Source organism: Saccostrea echinata, unplaced genomic scaffold, assembly GCF_033153115.1.
Source record: "Saccostrea echinata isolate AGI-Se365-2 ecotype Australia unplaced genomic scaffold, CSIRO_AGI_Sech_v1 ptg000020l, whole genome shotgun sequence".
NCBI classification, from domain to species: Eukaryota; Metazoa; Mollusca; class Bivalvia; order Ostreida; family Ostreidae; genus Saccostrea; species Saccostrea echinata.
Genome location: NW_026889769.1, coordinates 4,588,545 through 4,611,863, shown reverse-complemented (window position 1 = coordinate 4,611,863; position 23,319 = coordinate 4,588,545). Strand labels below are relative to the sequence as shown.

General features: G+C 34.0%; 1 protein-coding gene across 1 annotated transcript; it reads right to left on the bottom strand.

Annotated features, from left to right (window-relative positions):
- Positions 1-20,209: 20,209 nt before the first annotated feature.
- Positions 20,210-21,118, bottom strand: LOC133189845 (myosin-J heavy chain-like). The gene has a single exon (XM_061325237.1). The coding sequence runs from the start codon at positions 21,116-21,118 to the stop codon at positions 20,210-20,212; it is 909 nt and encodes a 302-aa protein (XP_061181221.1).
- Between the last annotated feature and the right edge of the window lie 2,201 nt (positions 21,119-23,319).

The window sequence follows — 23,319 nt, the reverse complement described above, 5'->3', positions numbered from 1 at the left end:
GATTCTATAGATTTGTGAGTAAGAAATACTTTGGTTATTCTGAGCACAGGTACTTGACGTTTTAAACCTTTCTCTTTAATGATAAAAATATCCCCATACTATAATAATAACAAGGTACGTCACGGTCGCCATCTTGAATTTTTCAGGTCAACTACATCGCCTCGATTTTTTGTCTAAAACATGTTTAAAATCAACGGACACAACCACCAACGTTAATTACTTACTTTAGATATGTCTCAACTTTCGGGTTATTCCACTGAAATCACGTAACATCCATTCTATTTATTCAAATATCGCTCCAAACTCAGTCTACTGCTTCCGATTCAGTAAATCTTAGAAAAGGGAGGCCGGAAGTTGATGCTTTTATGTCATAATGCGGGATAGCCCTTTTCTGATTGGTCCTTATATTAACATGGAATAATAATGAACTGAAAAACACGTTCGTATGGGGAAAAGAATGAAATCTGAGCACAACACATTTTATATTTACTTATTATATTGACACGTATTCATATATATATTTGCACATAATTGGTTTCAGACTACATGCTGTGTACTTTTTACATTAACATTGGAGTAGTCCCACACTTAAAAAAAAGATGGGGGGGGGGGTCCAAGAATTACTGTAATATACAAGAAAGGAGATGTCTATGAGAATCGTCAAAAACATTTAAAAAGGGTTTGAATGGAGTAAATCAAAACATAAAAATGAAAAGGAGGAAAAAATACCAGACGCAGAGCTCAAACATGATGCTTTTGCTCCATGATACTTTTGCTCGCCTCTCTTCTGAAATTTCTTATAGACTCGTAATACATATATTTCACCTAAAGGAAGGTGGAATGAGGGTTCAGACATAAGCACTAGCTCATCTGATATTAAAAGGTCTTTTATACGTTATATATTTAAATTCAGCGGTGGAAAATTATTTTTAAAAAAGGGGGGGGGATTCACTTATGACTGACTGACTATTTATTTTTATTTTTTTCAAATTATTTTTTATTTATTTATTTATTTATTTATTTTGCGTGTTTTTTTTTATTCTACCCCCCCCCCCCCCGAAAAAAAAGATGCTACGTGCCTCAATCACTTTGCATAATATATCTGCCTGTTTTTTGAGTAATGACCTACAGGTGGTATGGGTTCCAAGTGTCTGCTTTCACGAAATCCTGTCAACAAACAACAGCAATGGCGGACTGGAACTAAAGCGACTCTGCTGTAAACCCATTATCCTTCATAACTGTTACAATCCTTTTATTTAACCTAAGAACAGTCTACCTTCGTTTCATAAGAAATATTTTTTCCAGTACCTGCTTACTTAGAAGAATACAACTTTGCCGATCTCTTTAAAGAATTCAAAAAAACAAAAAACAAAAAAAAACCCCGCGCACCACAGGTACTTGGTATAACACCCCCCCCCCCATTTATTTTAATCCGGGATCTCTTTCTTTTTTTCTAATGCTAGTACATTGTATGCATCACATGTTATTGATGTTGTAACCCTTTCTCCTCTATTAGTTATTTGAAAATAAATGTATCTCGCTTTTGACTGATACATGTATAGTTGAAACAAGCTTTTTACAAAAAATTCCAACGAGGATGAAAACTCAATAACATGTATTAAATAAACAAAACACACCAATGGGAAAAAATGTGTTAATTCCAGATAACAGAAACAACTCTGAGTGGATGGATATCTCTGAAAAGCGTGTAATAGTTGTTTTAAAAAGCACATGCTGTCTCTGCCGGACTTTTCCCGCGAAATGTCATTTTTCTTTTAACCAATCAAATATAACTGAAGGATATTCCCATTTACATAAAAGCATCAACTTCCGGCCTCCCTTTTCTAAGATTTACTGAATCGGAAGCAGTAGACTGAGTTTGGAGTGATATTTGAATAAATAGAATGGATGTTACATGATTTCAGTGGAATAACCCGAAAGTTGAGACATATCTAAGGTAAGTAATTAACGTTGGTGGTTGTGTCCGTTGATTTTAAACATGTTGTAGACAAAAAATCGAGGCGATGTAGTTGACCTGAAAAATTCAAGATGGCGACCGTGACGTACCTTGTTATTATTATAGTATGGGGATATTTTTATCATTAAAGAGAAAGGTTTAAAACGTCAAGTACCTGTGATTCTGAGGTATTTCTAGATTTTAATACTCACTAATCGGGCCATTCTACAGAAGTGTGACATAAGTGAGTTCGCAAAATGGCCGCCGTCATTCATGCGTGCGGTGCGCTTGCGGTATGTTGAATCTAATTTTTATCAATAAAATTATATAAAAACTTACCTTTTTGTTTTAATACTTTGTTATATGGCCTCTAGAGCGTAGAACACTTCGAATTCTCCTGGGAATGCTTGCATATAAGCTTTGAATATAGTGCAAAGGGAGGCTACCCCATATTTCATTGACGATTCGCTCCAGATCATTCGCGTTTCTGACCTCATGTGTCCTCCTTTGTACACGGATTTTGAGCACTCTCCAGACATTTTCGATTATATTGAGATCAGGACTTTGTGGGGGCCACGGTAGAGTGTTAACATTGTTGTCCTGTTTCCAACGATTTGAGAAGGCGGAGACATGACAGGGGGCATTGTCTTCTTGGAAAGTCCAACGCCGGTTTGGGAAATGACGAGCGATCACAGGCCATCAAGAATTGTAACATATTTCTCGCTATTCATGTTCCCATCCACAGTTTTTAAGGTGCCGACTCCATAATAACATATGCAACCCCAAAACATGAGGGAGGCCCGACAGTTCGTTTCCCAATCACCACGCAATCCGACACATTCAGGACGTATTCTTTCCTCACTCTTCCTCTAGACATGAACTTTATCATTTTTTCCAATAATTATCTTAGTCTCATCACTGAATATTATGGATGACCAATAATTGTTTACTGTCCAGTGCAATTTCTGTCTACAAAATCGGGTTCTCTTCTCTCTATTCACGCGTGAAACAGTGGTTTTCTTAGAAACTACACACCTCTTGTAACCTTCCTCCGATAATCGTCTGTGAACTGTTCTGAGTGACACATTAGATCCTGTCCTAGCATTGAATCTGGTAGTAATGTCCTTTAAAGTCTGACGACGATTGATTTTAATGCTTCGGAAAAGAACCCTGTCATCTCTCTGTGAAGTTTTTCGTTTCACCCCACTTCTCGGTAAATTTTCTATATTACGTCTTTCCCTTACACGCTTGAGAAATTTTTGGATGGTACGACTGTTTATTCAGGTTAAATTCTCAATTTTATAGGTTGAAAGACCTTCATTTGACATCTGTATGATTATTTTTTTTAGATTACTAGTCAGTTCTCGACCATGGGGAGCCATGTTTCCAAGCGGACGATAATTGTTTATCAAAGGGGAATAATCCAATTTTACATCAATGGACTGTTTTAATTAAGTCGTACCGAAACTCATTCAAAATATTTTGTCCTTAAAAGTAGCGGTTAGGTTAATTCAGCAACTGATTTACTACCCTTCTGAAATATTTACGTTGACGGCGGCCATTTTGCGAACTCATTTATGTCACACTACTGTAGTTTAGTGCCCCCGTTTTATACTGTGTTATTTAAGGAATATATTTTTTTATGATGTGATCAATCAGTTTGCTCACGTGATAATTTGCCAAAACGCCGAAGGCGTTTAGGCGTAAAATTATTACGCCAGCAAACTGATTGATCATCATCAAACCAAACCAGAAGTCTCTGGCGAGACTGTAGCTCTACTGGTTTGTACTTATAACAAAGGAAGATTTATTAAAACTAAAGATGTATGGTATTAATGGAAATGTGTATCTCTGGTTAAAAAGTTATTTAGAAAACAGAATGTAAAGAGTGATGTATAGAAATTTGTTATCTTCGCCTGCACCTTTGCAGGCCGGGGTACCTCAAGGTTCTGTGTTAGGTCCATTGTTATTTTTAATTTATGAAAATGATGGAGCTGACAAAATGGCTAGTTTTTGTAGATTATTTGCTGATGACAACAGTTTACAGTATGCTTCAAAATGTGTAAAATCTATTGAAAGTAATTTAAATAATGATCTTAAATCTCTAAAAGAGTGGTCAAAAAAGTGGTTACTTAGATTTAATCCCTCCAAGACTGAAGTAGTATTTTTTAACACAAAAAAGAATTTAGAACCTCCTAAGCTTCTTTTCCAAGATAACCAATAAGAATACGTTCAAACCCACAGGAATAGGAATTAGGAATAACGTTTTCATATAACTTAAGTTGGTCATCCCATATTGAAATGTTACTATTAAATGCATACAAGAAATTGGGTCTATTGAAAAAACTAAAATTTAAAACAAATCGGAAAAACTCTTTCACTCATGTATACGTCATTTATCCGGCCTCAACTTGAATATGCTTCAGTAGTATGGGGTGGTTGTTCAATTACATATTCTGAAAAATTGGAGAAATTACAACTACAAGCAGCCCGTATTGTTACTGGCCTGACTCTATTAGCTTCTAGAGAGTCTTTGTATTCAAAACTGGCTGGGAGCCGCTTAGTGATAGACGCAAGCTACACAGATTAAATACTATGTATAAGATTCATAATAATTTAGTTCCTGAGTATCTCTGTGATATTATACCTGACCTGCGATTTAACGCTTCCACTCATACAACAATTAAGAAACTCTCAAAACTATAACATACTCATGTGTAGACTGTAAACTTATAAATCATCATTTGTTCCAACTGTAGTTAATGAATGGAACCAGGGATGGGCACGATTACTGAAAAATATAATCGATTAATAATCGATTGCTTAGAGGAATTTTGTGTAATCGATTATTAATCGATTACACTCATTTTTGTCGTGTAATTTATTGTAATCGATAACTTTGAAAGATGTAATCGATTAATAATCGATTACTTCCAAGTTTTTATCCCTTCAAATATCAAAGCAATATTTAAATGGTAAATGTTGATGTTATCCACTGAAGATTGAATGTGTTCCTGCAGTTTCAGTGCAGATTCTTTTAAGGTTTTATTCTGGCTAACATTCTTACTAAATGCCCAAATGAGGGATTCTCTACCATGGAAAGTGGAGATATGATTCCTACAATAAAATATATCAAGGAATTAATTATTCCTTTCAACCTTGGATCTGAACCTCCATATTTATTGACTTGTTGCAAAAATTGTTTAATATTTTATTGTGAATTACTTCATAAGAAGTATTTGGGCTGTCGGTATGTTGACAGTACACATTAAACATTCCTGTATGTGTCTTTTTCAAAAAAATAAGTAAATTAGAACTCTTAGTAATGAACATGTAAATTAAATTTGTCTTTACGTAATGAAACCAATAGCACAATCTAATTCTGTATTGAAATAAGTGTTTTGAGAGCTATTAATTGTTTTAATAATATTGTTTGTCTTCAATGGAATGAAAGTTAAACACTAGGTAGTTCACACCTCATTATGCAAATCAGGGATGTCTCAGTCAATAAATTAACCAATTAAGATAAGCAAACACAGTGACACACTCCCTCTATTACAGACACTTATAACCTCTCACTGATATGAAAGCAACCTTACAATTTTGAATGAAAACATGAGAATGATTTTGCAAATTTTAAAGTTTGAAGTTGTTTAAACATTTTCAGATGTGAATAAGTATTTCCATCTTCTTCTTTTTTTCGAGTACAATGTAGGTTATTTACCAAATAATTTATATTTAATAAAGCACTTAAACCTGTCTTTGCTATTTATAATTTTCTATTACAAGACAAAGTTTTTCAACATCTGAAATATGAAAAAGGACATGCAGCTAGAGGACAGTGGGACAAATGTAAAATGCACACGGAAAATATGTATATTTTATTAATAAATGGTTGAAATACAATTCTGAATTATTTAATACTAGACCAGTAGGTCTATAATGCAAATGTTATTTAGAACATTATTAAACTCATGATAATAAAAGTTAGGAAATCCAAACATTACACTAGGTGGTTTATATTTGATATTTATGTGTGACTGACTGGAAATAATTCTCCAAAATAACACCCATTTATGTATAAAATAATCGAAAGTAATCGAAAAAGTAATTATAATTACATTGAAAATTTTAGCTGCAATCGATTAAATTACGATTACAAGTAATCAAAAATCTCTTCGATTACAGATTACTGTCGATTACTTGAAAAAAAAAATCATTACAATCGATTACGATTACTCGATGACGATTACCCCATCCCTGAATGGAACTCATTATCGCTAGAAACTCGAGCTCAATTTCTGCCTTTAAAAGAACGATTGCACAAAAAAATAGCAGTAGCTCCACCTTATTTCAGTTTTGGAAAAAGACCTAATAATGTACTTCACACCAGACTTCCACATAACTGTGCATTAAATATTGATCTCTATAGATGTAATATTATAGCAAGTCCATTATGTTCTTGTGGAAAAGTAGAAGACACACATCACTATTTTTTCTCTTGTTCTAATTATACGAAGGCCAGGAAAGATTTTTTCGATACGTTTTTGAGATTTGATAAGGTTCATATTGTTGGCACCCATACTTTACTGTGGGGGATACTTCACTAAGTGTTCCTGAAAATGAATAATTTTTTTTCAGTGTGCATTCATGTATTCAGCACTCTGACAGATTTAAATGATATATTGTAATTGTTTATGTATTGGATTTGTATATCACAAATTTTTTGGCAGTTTACAAATTCATGTTGTGAGTTTATCAAATTTATTTCTAACACTGTGTAACACGTGTAACTCAAACTTTATAGACTTCTCATGAAGGGAGAGGGCGAAATAAGTTTAAATTTAAGAACTTGTGCCCAATCCCATTGTATATATATTGCAATGAAATATGTTCAATTCAACAAAGGAAGATAAAAGTAACACTTGGACTTGAAACTTTGCAACAGAAATATATAGAATAATGATCCTTGGTTTGGTCTCTTTTTGTGGCAAGATTTATTGCAATCAGACTAAAACTGAAGGAGGAGTAGCCCTTAAAAAAAGAATTTTATAGAAATTTCAATTTTAGTAACCATGACAACAGCATTCAACAAAAAACAATTAAGACAATTATGTATCTTAGTGTAGTCTACTTGTGTGCCAAGTTATACTGAAATCAGATCAAAACTGTAAGAGGAGTAGCATTTTGAAAGCATTTCAAGGAAATTTCTATTTTTAGTAACAATAGCAACACCGTTTAACGAAATCAAAGACCAATATACAGAATTATGTATCTAAGTGTAGTCTACTTGTGTGCCAAGCTATACTGAAATCAGACGAAAACTGTAACAGTTGTACGATTTTGAAAGAGTTTCACATAAATTTCTTTTTTTAGTAACCATGGCATCACCGTTCATTGAAATTAAAAATCGATATACAGAATTATGTATCTTAGCGTATCTTACTTGTGTGCCAAGTTATATTGAAATCAAATCAAAACTGTAGAAGGAGTAGCGTTTTGAAAGTTTTTCACAGAAATTTCTATTTTTAGTAACCATGGCAACACCATTCATTGAAATCAAAAACCGATATACATACATGTAATTATGTATCTTAGTGTAGTCTGCTTGTGTGCTAAGTTATATTGAAATCAGACTAAAACTGTAGGAGGAGTAGCGTTTTGAAAAATTGTTTACAGACCAATGGACAGCTAGACAGACAGACGGCCGGACGGACAACGGACACCTTACTATCGCATTAGCTCTTCTGGTCTCTGACTAGTAGAGCTAAAAAAAACAGTTTTTCCTTAAATTTACATTTTTACTTGATCTTTGATTAAAAAAGAATATTCAATAATAAGAAATATCAGCATCCCCGCTAGGCACTTTACTAAGCAACACACAGCGAGAAAGCATACAATTCTGTCACTTGCTGAACAAATCGCTTTATAAGGTTATAAAGCTATTACCTTATTTGTAATTTTATCTCAAAGACATTGGAATATGTAAATATTTATAGGAGTTTATTTTTGGGTGATTCCCAACTTCAAGTGAATTATAATTGAATATTTAATTATCTGCTGTAATTATGCAGCAATTTAAATACAATTTATCATTGAGTCAAATGCTGACTGACGTTTTTCATACTAATTGTTAGGCCATTATTTACACACTGAATTGCCGACGGATTTTTCCGTTATTTCCTGATCATGACAAGTGGCACATGGCGGGTGTGATCGGTTGGCAGGGGATGCTCACTCCTCCATGGCACCTGATCCCACCTCTAATGTTTTGGAGGTCCGTGTTTGCTCTTCTCCTATTTTGTAACGTTAATGGACTTTTGAGCTTGAATATTATCTCCATATCGTTATCTCCATATATTTCATTGCTAATGTTATTTGTTGAAAAAATTTATGTCAGCTTTAAATAAGGGTTATCTTTAAATTCCTCCGTAATTTTATTTTTCGAGTCCAAACACGTTCTTGTGTTAATTTTGGGGTCAATATTTACGGGTTATTCTCGCAAATTATCAGAATATTTCATGGGTTTTTTCCCGTGTAGGCATTAAACAACGTACTTGTGCACAAACAAGCAACTCAGGTCCGTTACACGTTTCAGCATGTAAATCATATACGGTACCAATTTTGATGCACCAGATGCGCATTTCGACAAATTACGTCTCTTCAGTGATGCTCATGCCGAAACTTTGGAAATCCGAAATATCTGTATAAAAAGAAAAACACTTTGAAGAGCTGAAAAGGGGGTGCCAAAGACTCGAGCCATCAGAGCTATGAGCTTTGAAAAATAACTTGAACAATTTCTTTTCAACTTAACTAAACACTAATTTAAGAGAGTAAGGTCAAGATTAGTCTGAAATATCTGACGTCTTCCTGCATGGCTTTTTTAACGATTTGATATTTTACGTGCTAGGAAAACGTCAGAACTGGCGCCATTACGAAAACTGGGAATTCGCCGCCTCCAACCGGAGGCGGCATTCTCGGGTTGATTTTCGATACTTGCAAACCGAATTAAAAGTCAAACTCACAACTTATCAATAGTATAATACTTTTAGTGCTCACCAACATCGTTTTTATGGTTCGTTTATATAATATATAATCCGATGTGGAATGATGTTTTCTTTTCATCGATATCGGTGAGTACTAGAAGCATTGTGCTATATTGATAAATTGTGAGTTTGGCATATAATTCGGTTCGCAAGTATCGAAAATCAACTCTGGTTGGCGAAATTTCCAGTTTTCGTAATGGCGCCGGTTCTGACGTTTTCCTGGCAAGTAAAATATCAAAATCTTGAAAAAAGCCTGGAAAACGTCAGATATTTCGGACTAGGTCAAGATTAAAGGGAAGGTCAAGGTAAAAACAAAATGTTGATGCAGTTGAATAGCTCTCATCATTATTTATAAGCATATGAAGTTTGATAACAACATCTTGAATAGTTTCTTTGAATCTGAGCTAAACGCATTTTAGTGTAACGGAAGGACAGAAAGAAGGATGGCGGATATGACAAACACTATATGCCCCGGCCATATTCATGGCGTGGTATAATAATCTGTTCTCAACTGGTTACAAAATAAATAATACATCCTCGTAAAGACTGAAAATACTAGTAAATAATATGTCTTTATCTGGTGTTACTGCCCCCATCCCCACCCCCGAAACGGAACAGAGTTTTGGAGTTTGGCAGTTTTCTTTTTTCCCCGTCAAACTTTTTTTTAGTGAAGAAGAAAATACCCCCCCCCCCCCTAAACTGTTCGTGATATGCTCTCATCTATTGATTCAAACTGGTACTTTGTTGTAGACCTATTTTTTTAAAGACAACTGTTGACACACTTGTGAATATATGGCATATATATAACGGGGTTAGATACGCTGCAATGTACACGGCTTAGGTACATGTGTAAATACTTGTGCACGAGTGATGACAATGATTAAAATTTACAAATAGTTTAAAGTAAACAAAGTCAATTTAGATAAAAAAAGTTAGTCTTGTTAACGAAACCATGGGAAGAAATGCACAAGTGCTTGTGGACAGGATCTACAACCCCACCCCACCCCCCACGATAAAGACCAGGACCTTTTCGACTTTTTCCATCATAAATTATCATTCAAAGTCATATTTGTGATATAATACATCACTTCGAAAAAATGAATAAAATTAAAACTTCACATGAGCATACACGCATGGATTTAAGCATTTTTTTTTTCAAAAAAAGATTATACTGTACGTTTTGTGAGCCTTATGGGTAACTGAATGAATTTTAAAGCAAAGGAAATGGAAAATAAAATTGTTTTAAATAGAAATTAATTCCGACATCTAGCCACCTTTGTTTTTAAACTGAAAATTTAATGTGAAAATGTGACAATCTTTATTTTTCCTTTTTTTTTTTTTAATATGTGAAAGGATGTTATATAATTAAGGTCGGCGTTAACATTTAGGGTTGAGGAGAATATATGATTAATTTACGCTGCCTTTAACTCTATTTTTCTTGTGAAGAAGGACAGGGGGGAGGTACATTTTTACATGTCCATTTTCCAATTGACAATTCAGTTTGTATTTTTTTTTTTGGCTTCTCTGACCATTTCTCCCTTAAACTACTATATAGTATTACATACGTGAATAAATTTATGTTTTTAGGGTCTATTTTTGAAAAAAAAGGACAGGAGTCTAATATATTTCTTAACGTGCCTTGGTTTCTAAGGAAGCTCATTTAGGACCTTGTTTTTTTTTTTTTAACATATTTTATTGACAATATGTCAAAGGGATTTGACACAAGTTCTAAAAACTTAGATAGTCCTCTCCCATTAGGACCTATCAAAAAAAAATTTTGAATTCGATATAACGAATTGTGGAATTTGTTGTAACGAATTTAATTCGTTATAACAATTTCTTTGAATTCGTCATAACGAATTCAAAAATTTGAAATAAAGAATTAAATTCGTTTAAACGATTCCTAAAATTTGTTATAACAAATTTAATCCGTTTAAACAAATTTTAAAATTTGTTATAACGAATTTAATTCGTTTAATCAAATTCAACAATCGGGGCCTATAGAAAAATATATATGAATTCGATATAACGATTTGTCGACTTCGTTTTGACGAATTTAATTTGCTAGAACAAATTATGTAATTCGTTTTAACGCATTTAATTCGTTATAACACGTTTTAGAATTCGTTATAACAAATTAATTCGTTATAACAATTTTTTGAATTCGTTATAACGAATTCAACAAATTTGTTTTAACAGATTGAATTCGTTATAACGATTTTAAAGAAAATGTTCGACAAATTCGACAATTCGTTATATCGAATTCAAAAACATTTTTTGATAGGCCCTAAATGGGCTTCTGTAGGTTTTCGAGAACGTGCATCACGACAAGAATAGGTTGGATGATAGATTGATTGATTGTTGTTTTGAGTCCCATTCTAGAATTTTTCACTCATATAGAGAAGTCAATAATGTGGAAGAAAGCTATAGAAGTAAACAAAAAATTATATTCGCTTTTCTTTATATTAAACAATGTACAGGAAAAAATCATATTGCATTTTATATGAAAATAGAAAATGACAGACATATCTTTGATCACAAGCACACTGATGCAAAGCAAATAAGAAATCGAAAACACTCTGTCGAGTTGTTTTGAATTTTTGTTTCGAGTAGTTAATTTAACAGATAAAAGTCCATATTCATGATACTTTACATGCGCCAATGAAAGAAAGAAATGAAACAAATGACTTATTTGGTCATTGCACAGTTCGGAATGCTTTGGGGGCGTGACTTGCATAATAATTTTGAGAACAATTCATGAACGGTACGGTTCGGTGTGAACGAAACGTTTCGTTTTGTGATTGGTATGATACGCTTCTTGTACGATTCTGTTCGTTTTGTGAACTGTACATTTCTTTCGTTTTGTGAACTGTACAGTTCGTTTTGTGAACAGTACGGTACGTTTTTTGAGCGGTGCGGTTCGTCTCGTCTCTGAGGTGAAGTAGCACGTTTTAGGATCTGTTATAATGTTAATATTATTTTAACTATATACAGACACCAGTCGCATTTTCCCGACAGGAATATTTTGGTGCAATATTTACTTATTTTTGCTGAAAGGTACATGTGATATCAATTTGTAGAAACATAGTGCGCCGATATTTTTGTGATAAGAAAAATAGATAACGTCAAGTGCCTGTGCAAAGGCTAGATTTGTTGATCGTTGTACTTTGTCTCCACATATACGGTAGCTCATATGGCAATAATGTCTACCCGTTCATTTTCTTTGGCGCGGTTCATCATTTCATCATATTACGTAAAGGAAATATGAAAATTTCAAAAAGTTTTTTTAAGTTGAAATTTTGAAGTTGAAATTTGGTCAACAAATATATTTCAGAATAAAAATAAGGTATCAAGGCATTCATTAAAAAATACGTTTTTAATAAATGTGGTATTCATAGGCGTCGGAAGCAAATTGAAAGAGGGGCTAAACCAACAAAAAAAGTTTGGGGGCTCAGCCCCAATTTTCAATGCCTATATTATGTCTATCTTTGTTAGGGGGCTAAGCCGCCTATGGTATTTTAGTTCTTCTATAAACTTCAATATACTAAAATACGCGATATATATAGAATGTGGAGTCATCAAGATATAACAGATCACTTTCAACTGATATTCATTTTCCTGAAGATAAACATTGGCATATAGAGCAAGATTAAAGTTAATTTCTCAGTTTAAAATGTCGACTACAAGATTACAAGGCTATTTCAAAGACTACAAATAGTCTACATCACCCAGATGCTTGAGTTTACCTAGTCTGCATCACCCAGACTTTTGCGTTTACCTCGATCCATGAACGTCTGGCATTTATGGAGGTAAACACAGATGGATGGATGATGCAGACTAGACTGCAAAATTCTTTGGATCATACCATAAAGCATCAAATGAACATTGAAAATTGCTCTTAAAAACAACACAGACACATGTGAATTTTTTCAAATTAATATTATATTGGAAAAAATCTTTCGATATTTCACAAATCTATGTCAATCCAGACTGTTTACATTTTCTTAAAGAAATATTTTTAATATACAGAATTTTTTTCTTTCTCTTTTTATGTTACAAACACTTAAACAGATAAATAAATGGAGATTTTTTAAAATCTTTGTTCAGTACCATTGAAAGCTAAAGAACTGTGCTACTTTAAAAACTGCGCTGTTTTTAATTGAATATTTATCAATATAATGCAAAAGATAAACCACACAACACCCAACTTCTCTCAACTACATAACATGAGGAAATGCAACTATACACAAACACAGTAAACAGTGACATTTCTTCATTTTCATCTTATTTCAAATGTTAAAAGAAACACAACGTCTTATCCAACAGGTAACAATTAGACATTGTCATTCTATACTTACATTTAGATTTCAGAATTCGACACCATAAAATGGTGCTCTATGCACAAATATGGCGACTTAGTCACAATTACGTAAAAGATGGTGTTAGGTTATCAACTTAGAGCATATCTCGCTATGTAATGCATGGAAGGCAGCTTGACACTTTAAGGTGATATGATTTATTTTGGACAGGCGCAATAAATCAAACACACTTAGCCGTTATTGTTTTTTTAAAAAATTTATTAACACCAACCTTGCAACTAGCATGTAACCGGCAAAGAGAGAGTTTGCAGCACGAGCGCTTTCTTTATATAATTGAAAGTTAGATAACTCGTGCTGAAACAAGGAGAGATAACTGCGCCAAAAAATTGCACTTCCAAAATAAAAGCATCTTATTCGCATACAGGCGAGATGGATGCCATATTATCTTGGACAGGCGCAATAAATCAAACACAAATTTTAATGGGTTTTATATTTATTTGGCGCTTTTGGGCACGGCTGAATTATAAAACAACATATTATTTCGGGCCTCCAAAGCAACGGGTAGGCCCAGCAACACAAGCTCAACAACATCATTTCAGTACAACAACAACATTTCAGTACAACATCAACATACAATATATCAGGTGACCTTGACCCTGTGAGATGCAGAGGTCAAGGTCAAATAATAAAAACTTGCAATACAACAATAATATTCACATATCCATGACTCTGGGAGGTGCAGAAGTCAAGGAAGAAAATGAACAGTTTTGTTTACACTGTCACAATATTTACATGGTATTCAACTTTGACCCTGTGTGGTGCAGCGATCCAATGATGAACAAATATTACAGTTGAAATGATGTATGCCGCTCAGTTCGCCACAAGACGCCAGTCGTATATGCATTAACAGGGCATCTACAAATGGGGGCGCCGCCATTTTACTAGTGGGGGTCCTGAGCGGCCTAGAGCAGCCGTGACCCTTCCTCTCCCGATATCAGTCATTAACGTGATGGATAAAACTTGCATCCATGCCTAATGATCGCTTCTATACCCCCATGAATTGTACTGAGAAAAATTTCATTTCCTAACTTGGATAAATGTACCCCGTCCCTTTCAAAAAATTGGGCATGATTTTTGATGTCAGGGTAGTGGATTACAGAACCCCCAACTTGACAAACTTTGTTAGAGAAAATTGCATTAAACCTCTTCCTGGTATTCTCCATGCCCGACTATCTGACGAATAACGCCAACTAATGCGGGGAAGAATATGAGACCATATTAATTAAGTGCACAAGAGGAAATTCCTCCCTAATAAATTCCAAGAATTTTATGCCTAACATTCTTAATTTTCTCACTGATGTTTTCCCAATATCATTTCCGCCACAGTGCACAAGGATAACATTTGGGGTAGGACCCACTTTTTTCAGCAACCGCAATCTAGCTAAAGCATTCTTAAATTCTATACCACTGTAACCTTGCCACCAAATTGAAATATCTAATCTTTGCAAATTTAAGTCACACCTACCAGGCCTAATCTTAGCTTCTGCAAAAGCCCTTTTAATAATTGATGACCCGAACAACCATACGACTTGAGAATCTGAAATAATAATTCTAGGTTAATTAAAATCTTGGAATACGTATGTAAGTTTTATAGCAATCTGATTTCCATCTTCCTGAGGATTGAATAACTTGAGATGAAAATCCCTTTAAAGCCAATTCCGTACTTGCTCCAATACGAAAAGAGTGGGAATTGTAGCCCCAAGACTCGAGTTTTAAGGCTGATATTGCTTTGTATAAAATCGAAGTAAACTGGTACTTAGAGAGAGGAGCTCCGGAAAAATGACAAAATAACGGGCCCCCTAATTTCCAAAAACCTTTGAAGATTAGTGTAGGGGCAAGTTAAATCCCCTGTACCATGTATCTGCAAAATTGTACCCCTTCCATACTGATCGGTCTTTGAAAATTTTATTTTGAGGTATAATGTAGTGCTAGTGTCATCAATATGAATGTCTGTATAGGCAACAACTCTATCTGAGGATTTGCCAGAGACTGCAAGTTCTCCTGCTCTAAGGAGGCCATAATATGCAATAGAAAATGCAGCTGAAAACAATGATACCTCATATGAATTTGTACATACACTGGGTAGAATTTTAAGAATCTGCACCAATATGGACTTTTAATGGGCAACCTACTGTCAATGCTGTGAGCTGTGCGTTTCAAGCCCTGTAACAACTTTTTTACTATGAACTCTTCTGTTGGATATTTGCAAATATAAGAAATGGACGCTGAGTACGAACGAACTGTAGAAAAGGCCAGGCCCTTAAGTGACAAATGTGCAACAAATCTAACAATCGAATCACAGGTGGGTGGCCAAGGAGTATTTAATCCTTTTTTTTTTTTATTGGCTCTTACATTTTACAAATTAAGATAAAATACAAACATGTAACATTGCAGAAAGAATATATAATAAATATTACTTAAAATTATCTTATATAATAAAAAAAGTCTAATGATTGAATATGTTTTTGGGATTAATCATGTATAAAAATACTTTAAATCAGTTTTCCAAATTCTCTAATAATTTTTGCCATTCATTGTAAAAGTCTCATAATTTTCTCTTACTACAATATAGAAATTTTTTGATATATAGTTTTTCCCTAAGCATTTTTCAAAAAACAGTAAAATTCAAATTACATTCACAACTCTCTTGTGCATTTCTAATCTTATAAACATAGTATTTTGCTAGCAGTAAACAGTAATTCAGAGGTTTGTTATAAGTACTTGTACAAATTCCAAATATCACATTTTGACATGACATATCTGGGATAAAACATAAATTTAAACTATTCCACCGGTTTAAAAAGTCATTCCAAAATGCTTTAGTATTTTCACAAAAATAAAACCTATGTTCTATTGTATCAATTTCCTTACATGATTTGCATAATGGTGATTTGTTTACACCCATGTTATATAATAGTTTTCCATGTGCTATAAATCTACGTATTAATCCATAATTAAAAGATTGCAAATAAGTTTCACTATTGCATGAAAAGGAAATGGTAAAGATATTCTTCATATCTGATTCTGTAATACTCCTATCAAATGTTGTTTCCCATTTTTTGATACAAGTTGGTTGCTCAATCAAGTGTTCTATCATAGTCCAGTTATAGTCTTTGCATTGCATTTTTGAAATAGGACATATCTTATCATCTATAGAAAGAGTCAATGTATTTCTATTAAAATCAGGTTTTTGTTTTTCTCATACTAATTTTCTCCATTTGTGTGGTATTGCCATTCGTAAAGACATGTAATCTAGGAAAGAAACATTTATTCCATAGAGCTTGACAATATCTTCATGACTTAAAGAGTCTTTGTTTTCACCAACTTACAAAAAGTATCCCACATTTGTACCATTTTCCCAGAAGATGGATAAATTGTTTATCTTTATTTTATCATTAAACCATAAAATTTCCTTAAATATTTTAGGTTCAATACAAACATTATCATTAGTTCTAAATTCCTTCCAACATTTTAAAATATCCATATAAAATTTTGGTATATAAATGTTTAAAATATCTATACAGCATTTTGATTGAAGTAGAGTTTGTAAGTCTATATCTTCTAAATATGCTTGAAAAATCAAGAACCATTTTGTTAAAACAATACATTCTCTTTATCCAATTTAGTCTAAGTGACTTAACCTGATATATCAAAGATATTCAAAGTTTGGAACTTTAAGTCCACCCTTGTTTATTTTTTGACATGCTACAGTTGATTTAACTTTTGGTTTTTCACTATTCCATAAAAAAGATGTTATTGATTTGTTTATTTCTTTTATAATCTCATTGGAAATGGGTAATACAGTTGTTTGATAAATAATTTTTGGAATTTCTAGTGTTTTTGTAATTAAAATCCTTCCTATCAGAGATAGGTGCCTCATTTTCCAGAGGTTGAGAGTTGCTTTAATGTCATCTAATTTGGAATTGAAATTTTTAACTAAACAGTCATATTCCCCATGTACACTAAACCAGATTCCAAGTGTAAAAAATAAACCATTGGACCATTTCACTGGTAAACTTCCTGGAGGAAAATTCCTACAACTACCAATCCATATGGCTTCTGTTTTATTTAGATTGATCTTTAAACCAGAGCAATATTTAAAATTTTAGATGATTCTCAATACTTCAAATCCTGATTTTTCATCACTTAAGAAACAAGTCGTGTCATCTGCTAACTGACTGATTTTAAATTCTGTTTCACCAATTCTTATACCGTGAATACTTTTATTTGATCTTATTGCAATAGCCATTAATTCAACACATAAGATAAATAGATAAGGTGATAAAGGACATCCTTGTCTAACACCTCGAGAAATCTCGAAAAAGGAGGAGGAATACCCATTATTAATTAAACAACTTGTAATGCCTGAGTATAGGGTACGTACCCATTGCCGTAACCCTGTACCGAATCCAAAAGCTTCTAATACTTTATCTAAATATATCCATTCAACTGAAAAGCTTTTTCAAAATCGACTAATAAAATAAGTCCAGGAATATTTTTTAAACTTGTGTAATCAATAAGATCTGCAATAGTTCTTATATTTTCTCCTATATATCTATTTTCAATGTAACCTGTTTGGTCAGTATCGACTATATAAGGTAGAAGTTTTTTAATTCTTCTTGCAAGAACTTTTGCTAATATTTTATAATCAAAATTCAGTAAAGAAATTGGTCTCCAATTCTTTAATAAAGTGCGATCTTTGTCTTTTTTAGGTACAATATTATGCCCCTTGCTTTTAAGTCTGTTAATGCATTTAGTTTTTCTTTTATTTCATTTAATAAAGTCATATTTTCTTCAGATGGATCAGCTGATAGTATTTCAGTTTGTTTATCTAATTCTTTCAACAGTGTTTCTTCTTCCTGTCTACTTTTTCTTGCTTTTAATTTTGAATATTTAACAATAAATCCTCTAAGTTCACATTTAACCGTGTCCCATTTTAACTGGTGATCATCTAAACCTTTATACTTCTCTTTTAAAAAATTGATGAGTTCTTTTGTTTTCTTCACAAATTCCTCATCTCCTAATAATGACGAATTAAATTTCCAAAACCCAGGGCCTCTATTATGATGGACTTCCCCTTTAAGTGTTAAAGTTATAACACTATGATCTGTTTTAATAGCAGGTTTTATATTTGACTTTGCATGAGGAGAGAGAAAACAAGGAATTAAAAAAAAATCTATTCTTGATAAAATTCAAGGGTTTTTACATGAATATGTGTAATAATTTTTATCTGGGTTTTGTTCTCTCCATATATCAGTTAAATTAAGATCTTCTAAAGCAACTAGAATATTGTCTCTATAGTTGGATTTTCCTTCCCTAGTACCGCATTTTTTATCTTGTAGTGGATTTAAAGTAATATTAATGTCTCCCCCAATGATAAGATTTTCATAGCTATGTGGTTCTATGTAAGTCATTAACAAATTAAAGAACTCCACCTGGCAGTTTGGCTTATCCTTTGTTGGAGCATAAATATTTGTTAAGATAAAATTGGTTTCATTTATCATTAAATTGATTTGTAAAATTCTACCTTCATTATCTTGTCTTTTGTCTTTAATAACATAATCTATATTATGGGGAAAAAGAATAGCTACTCCCCTACTATTTGATTCACCATGGCTGAATTCTATATCAGAACCCCAATCCTTTGACCACTGACTTTCATTTTCTAAGACTGAATGTGTTTCTTGTAAATATATAAAACTATTCTTACAGGATTTTTTTAGCCATGTAAAAATACCAAGTCTTTTAATTTTTGAGCCGAGCCCTCTAACATTAAGTGAAATACACGATAATTCAAACGACATCAAAATTGAAAAAAATATTCTATATGTGATGTTACTGCAATGCTACAACTGTGTGTCAAACAAATACATTGTGTTGCAGAGCCAGGTATCATGAGAAAAGGAACAAAAAAAGAAAGTGAAAATATTTACAAAAGGTAACAAAGAACATACCTTGAAGAGGTGATAGAAGACCAAAAAAAAAGCTATAGTCTTCCTTTCTTAGTCTAAATCGGAAGTTCACTTTTGAGCTGTAAAAGATAAAAACCTGTTCAAGAGGGGTAACATTATCCGGAAAAAATTCCGATAGTTCAAAAGATAACGCATTACAAGCATTTGACAGAGCATAATAAAGAATGTCTATTTTGTCAGTGAAAAAAGAGTATGAATAATGCAGTGTACCGTTAATATCACTGCCTAACAATTGACTATTCTATGAATAACGATTTAAAACATCGGGGGGGGGGGGGGGGGGGGGGTTACTTACTATCTCATATCAAAGTAAAGTAACAACCAATAAAGTGTAACTCCATAAAATATGAAAATTCTGAATAGTTAATTATTTAAGCAAACAACATATACATATATACATGTTCGCAGTACTACATGATTTGAAGCGATTTAATTAACTGATTACAGTTATAACTTAATAAGAAAATACAGAGTCTATATGCAGATCATATACACACTCAATGACTAGTGTGTCGAAGAACCACGTCAGTCAGAAGATTTTCCAGAATTTCAAATCGACGACCGCCGATTTGCTTCGCTTGAAAGCGCGATATAACAACCGTCATAGTTCTGCATTATTTTGACTAATCTACGCCCTGCGCCGAACTCACCATCATCGTTGTATCCCTCGTGAGTCTGTCCGCTTGAATCTCGAAATCTGTAAACAAGTATGTTGTGATCAGCTTTGGCATGGGATTGATCACAGAATGTTTTCTTGTACATGTCGCGCACTTAGTTGTAGCACTCCGTTGTTACCCCCATCCCTCGGAAGATGTTCCCTCCTTCATTTGTTTCCAACTCCGTCACTTTAATCTTCTAAAGCGCCTCTCTTTCTGCTTGATCCATTCCTAGGATTTGTTCTGCCTTTGGTTTCTGTACTTTATCCCTATGTATACTTCCATTTGGGAATACAAGTTTCTCTCCCACAATGCGTGTCTTAACGTTAGCTTTCCAGTATTTGCTGTTTAATTCTAATAGTTTCTTTCGATTTTCTGACAATTCAATTGGAGTTTGTGGCGTGATGAAGAATGTTGAATTGTGTTGCAAGGAAGAATTCTGGTCGATTTCCTCTGCTTGTTCTGTACGTTGATTTTTGTTCTCCCTCTGTGCCTGCAGGATCAAGTCCTTATCCGTAAATTTGTTGAGTCGCCCAGTGATGGTTCTTGGCTTCCCTTGTATTTTTGGACCGTTTCTGTGAATGTTTGCGAAAGATGTATCTACTTTAAAATGCGTCTTGATAAGCTCTGGGATTTTAACAAATAGATTTTCGCCATCTTCTTCAGGGAGATTATGAATCAAAATATTTTGTTTCATTGATCTCGATTTGAGATCAATGATTTCATTCTGATTTTTAATTACTGTTCTCTCCAGATTAATCACTATGCACTTCAACATGTTGACGTCTTCTCTGAGCGATCTGTTCTCTTGTCTCAGCTGCTGAAGCTCATCCTCTCCATCTACTTGCTGTTGGGCTATTAATTTGATTCTATGATCGAACCCGTCTTCTTCCCACAAGTCTTTCTTGATATCGCTTATTTCCTCGGTAAGATTTCTGATCGTCCTAAGTGAGTCCGTTATTTCCCCGAGGCTAGCTTGAAGACTAGGGAGTGAATGCACAGCACTAACCAACTCAGGTGTGAATGGGTTACCTGTAATACTCGGTACAGAGAAAGTGTGTCCCTCTACGAGTGATTTCTGCTCACTGCGACTCCTATTTCTATTCATGTTTGTAAGAGTACCCAAAATATAAGCACACACGGGCTAAAAAAAATCAGATTTCAAGTCCTCAAAACCAACTCCAGGAAAAGCAAATTTAATCCTTGTTGCATGCAGTAGCTGAAATATGCTCTTAAACCGTTTTGATAAGCCTTGCTAGTGTTTTCAAATAATGCTGCCCCTAACAACTTGTTTATTTCATGCTGGATATGAGGTTCTGGAATTTGATTGGTACAGGTTGCGGTGATGTCTGTGCATGTGGTGCAGCCTTCCAGAAACGGTGCCACTGCTGACGAGAAATTGAATCGGCAATAATGTTATCATTTGTACGGATGTGAAAAAAATATTGTTTAACATGCAGTCTAAAACGAATGGATGAATTAATTTCATAACTCTATTGGATTTTGAGGATTGTTTATTCAAAACCGCAACCAATGCCTCATTATCAATATGAAATAGTACTTTTTTATTCGCGAGTTGACTACCCCATAAACTTATGGCCAAAACCACTGGGATAAGCTCTATTGTTGTCATGTCACGCAAGATATCTGAATTAATCCATTCATGTGGCCAAGGAAAATAGCACCATTGGCCTTGAAAGTATGCTCCACAACCCAAAATGTGCAGAACCAGCACTATCTGTATACATCTAAAACCAAATTTGAAGACCAATCACTTTCTTGGAAATAAACTTGACCATTAAATTGCTCTAGGAAGCTTAACCACATAAGCATGCCTTGCTTCATTTCATTGTTCAACTTAATATGATAGTGAGGCTTAGATACGCCATGGGTTGAATTGTACAATCTCCTAACAAATGCTCTACCAGCAGAAATAGCTTTTGTAAAGAAAAGTTTAGCTTTCCTAACAATGACTGTAACTGACGCAGACCTATATGTTTTTTGCTTAAATGTTCATGCAGCATAGACTCCAATTCGATACATTTTTCATGAGGTATTCTGATTAACACTGATTTGCACTGTGTCAATTTCTAAACCTAAAAATACAAGACAGTGAGTGGGGTAAACCGTTTTGTCATCAGCTAAGGGGAACCCCCAGTTCATTACAAACTCCTTGAAATGTTTGCATTAATTTAAGACAGGACTCCCTATCCTCCCCTGCAAATATGAAATCATCTAAATAATGATCTAAAGTATCAAGACCACTCTTTTTTTCTGTAATCCAGTGCAAGAATGTTGCAAATTCTTCAAAAACTTTGCATGAGAGAGAGAGCAGCCCATTGGAAGGCATTTATCAAAATAATATACACCATCAACTTTGAATCCTAAAAGGTCAAAATCCCCAGGGAAAATAGGTAGTAACCTGAATGCTGATTTAATATCTACTTTTGCAATAAAGGTACCTTCACCAACCTTGGCCAACATTTTTATGACTGTATCAAAGGATGTATAATGAACTGTGGACTCACTAGGGTCTATATAATGATTTACACTGTTGTCTGTAGGATATGATAGGTGCGTAATCAATCGCCACCCAGCATCCCCCCCCTTTGGTACCACTCCTACTGGAGATACTCGTCGATTACATGTAGGTAGTTCTTTGTAGGGCTCCCCTACCCTGCCTAATTCAACTTCTTTGTTAATTTTTTCTTTTATTTCTGCTTTGTGTTCATAGCTGAAATTAAATTGTTGTTTTTAATATGTAACCTCGGACCTGAGTAATAAAGTCTGAACCCCTGAGAAAAATCACTTAACAACTTGTTTGCTACGGTTTTGTTTGGATAATGATGAAGGTAACTCTTTAATATAGGAATTTTAATTGGTGTTCTTCCTAGGACCCAAATATTTTTGGCTATTTCCCCTGTAATTTTGGATGTGGGATTGGGGTCTTTGGTAGGAGTTTGGTTGAGCTTGTTGTCTTGTATATGCATTTCTATATTGTGGTTGAGGTTGCATGGGCTGGGTTCGAAAGGAGTAGGTGGGGTTCGATGAGCTACTGGTATTTGCCTGGGCTCTTTGATAATTGCATTGTATGACTGGGTGCATGCCGGCACAACGTGTACACGTGTGCATGTACCGACATGGATTTCGACTTCAGGACCCCTTAAAATTGAAATCAAAGCAACATTTGTTTATTTGTGTGTTTTGAGTCTGGGGAAGACCCAGCTGATAACTAGGATTCATGTATAACAACCACAGCTCTGAATCAACTAATGCCCAAGAACTAGAGGGATCTATAGATTTCCGCAG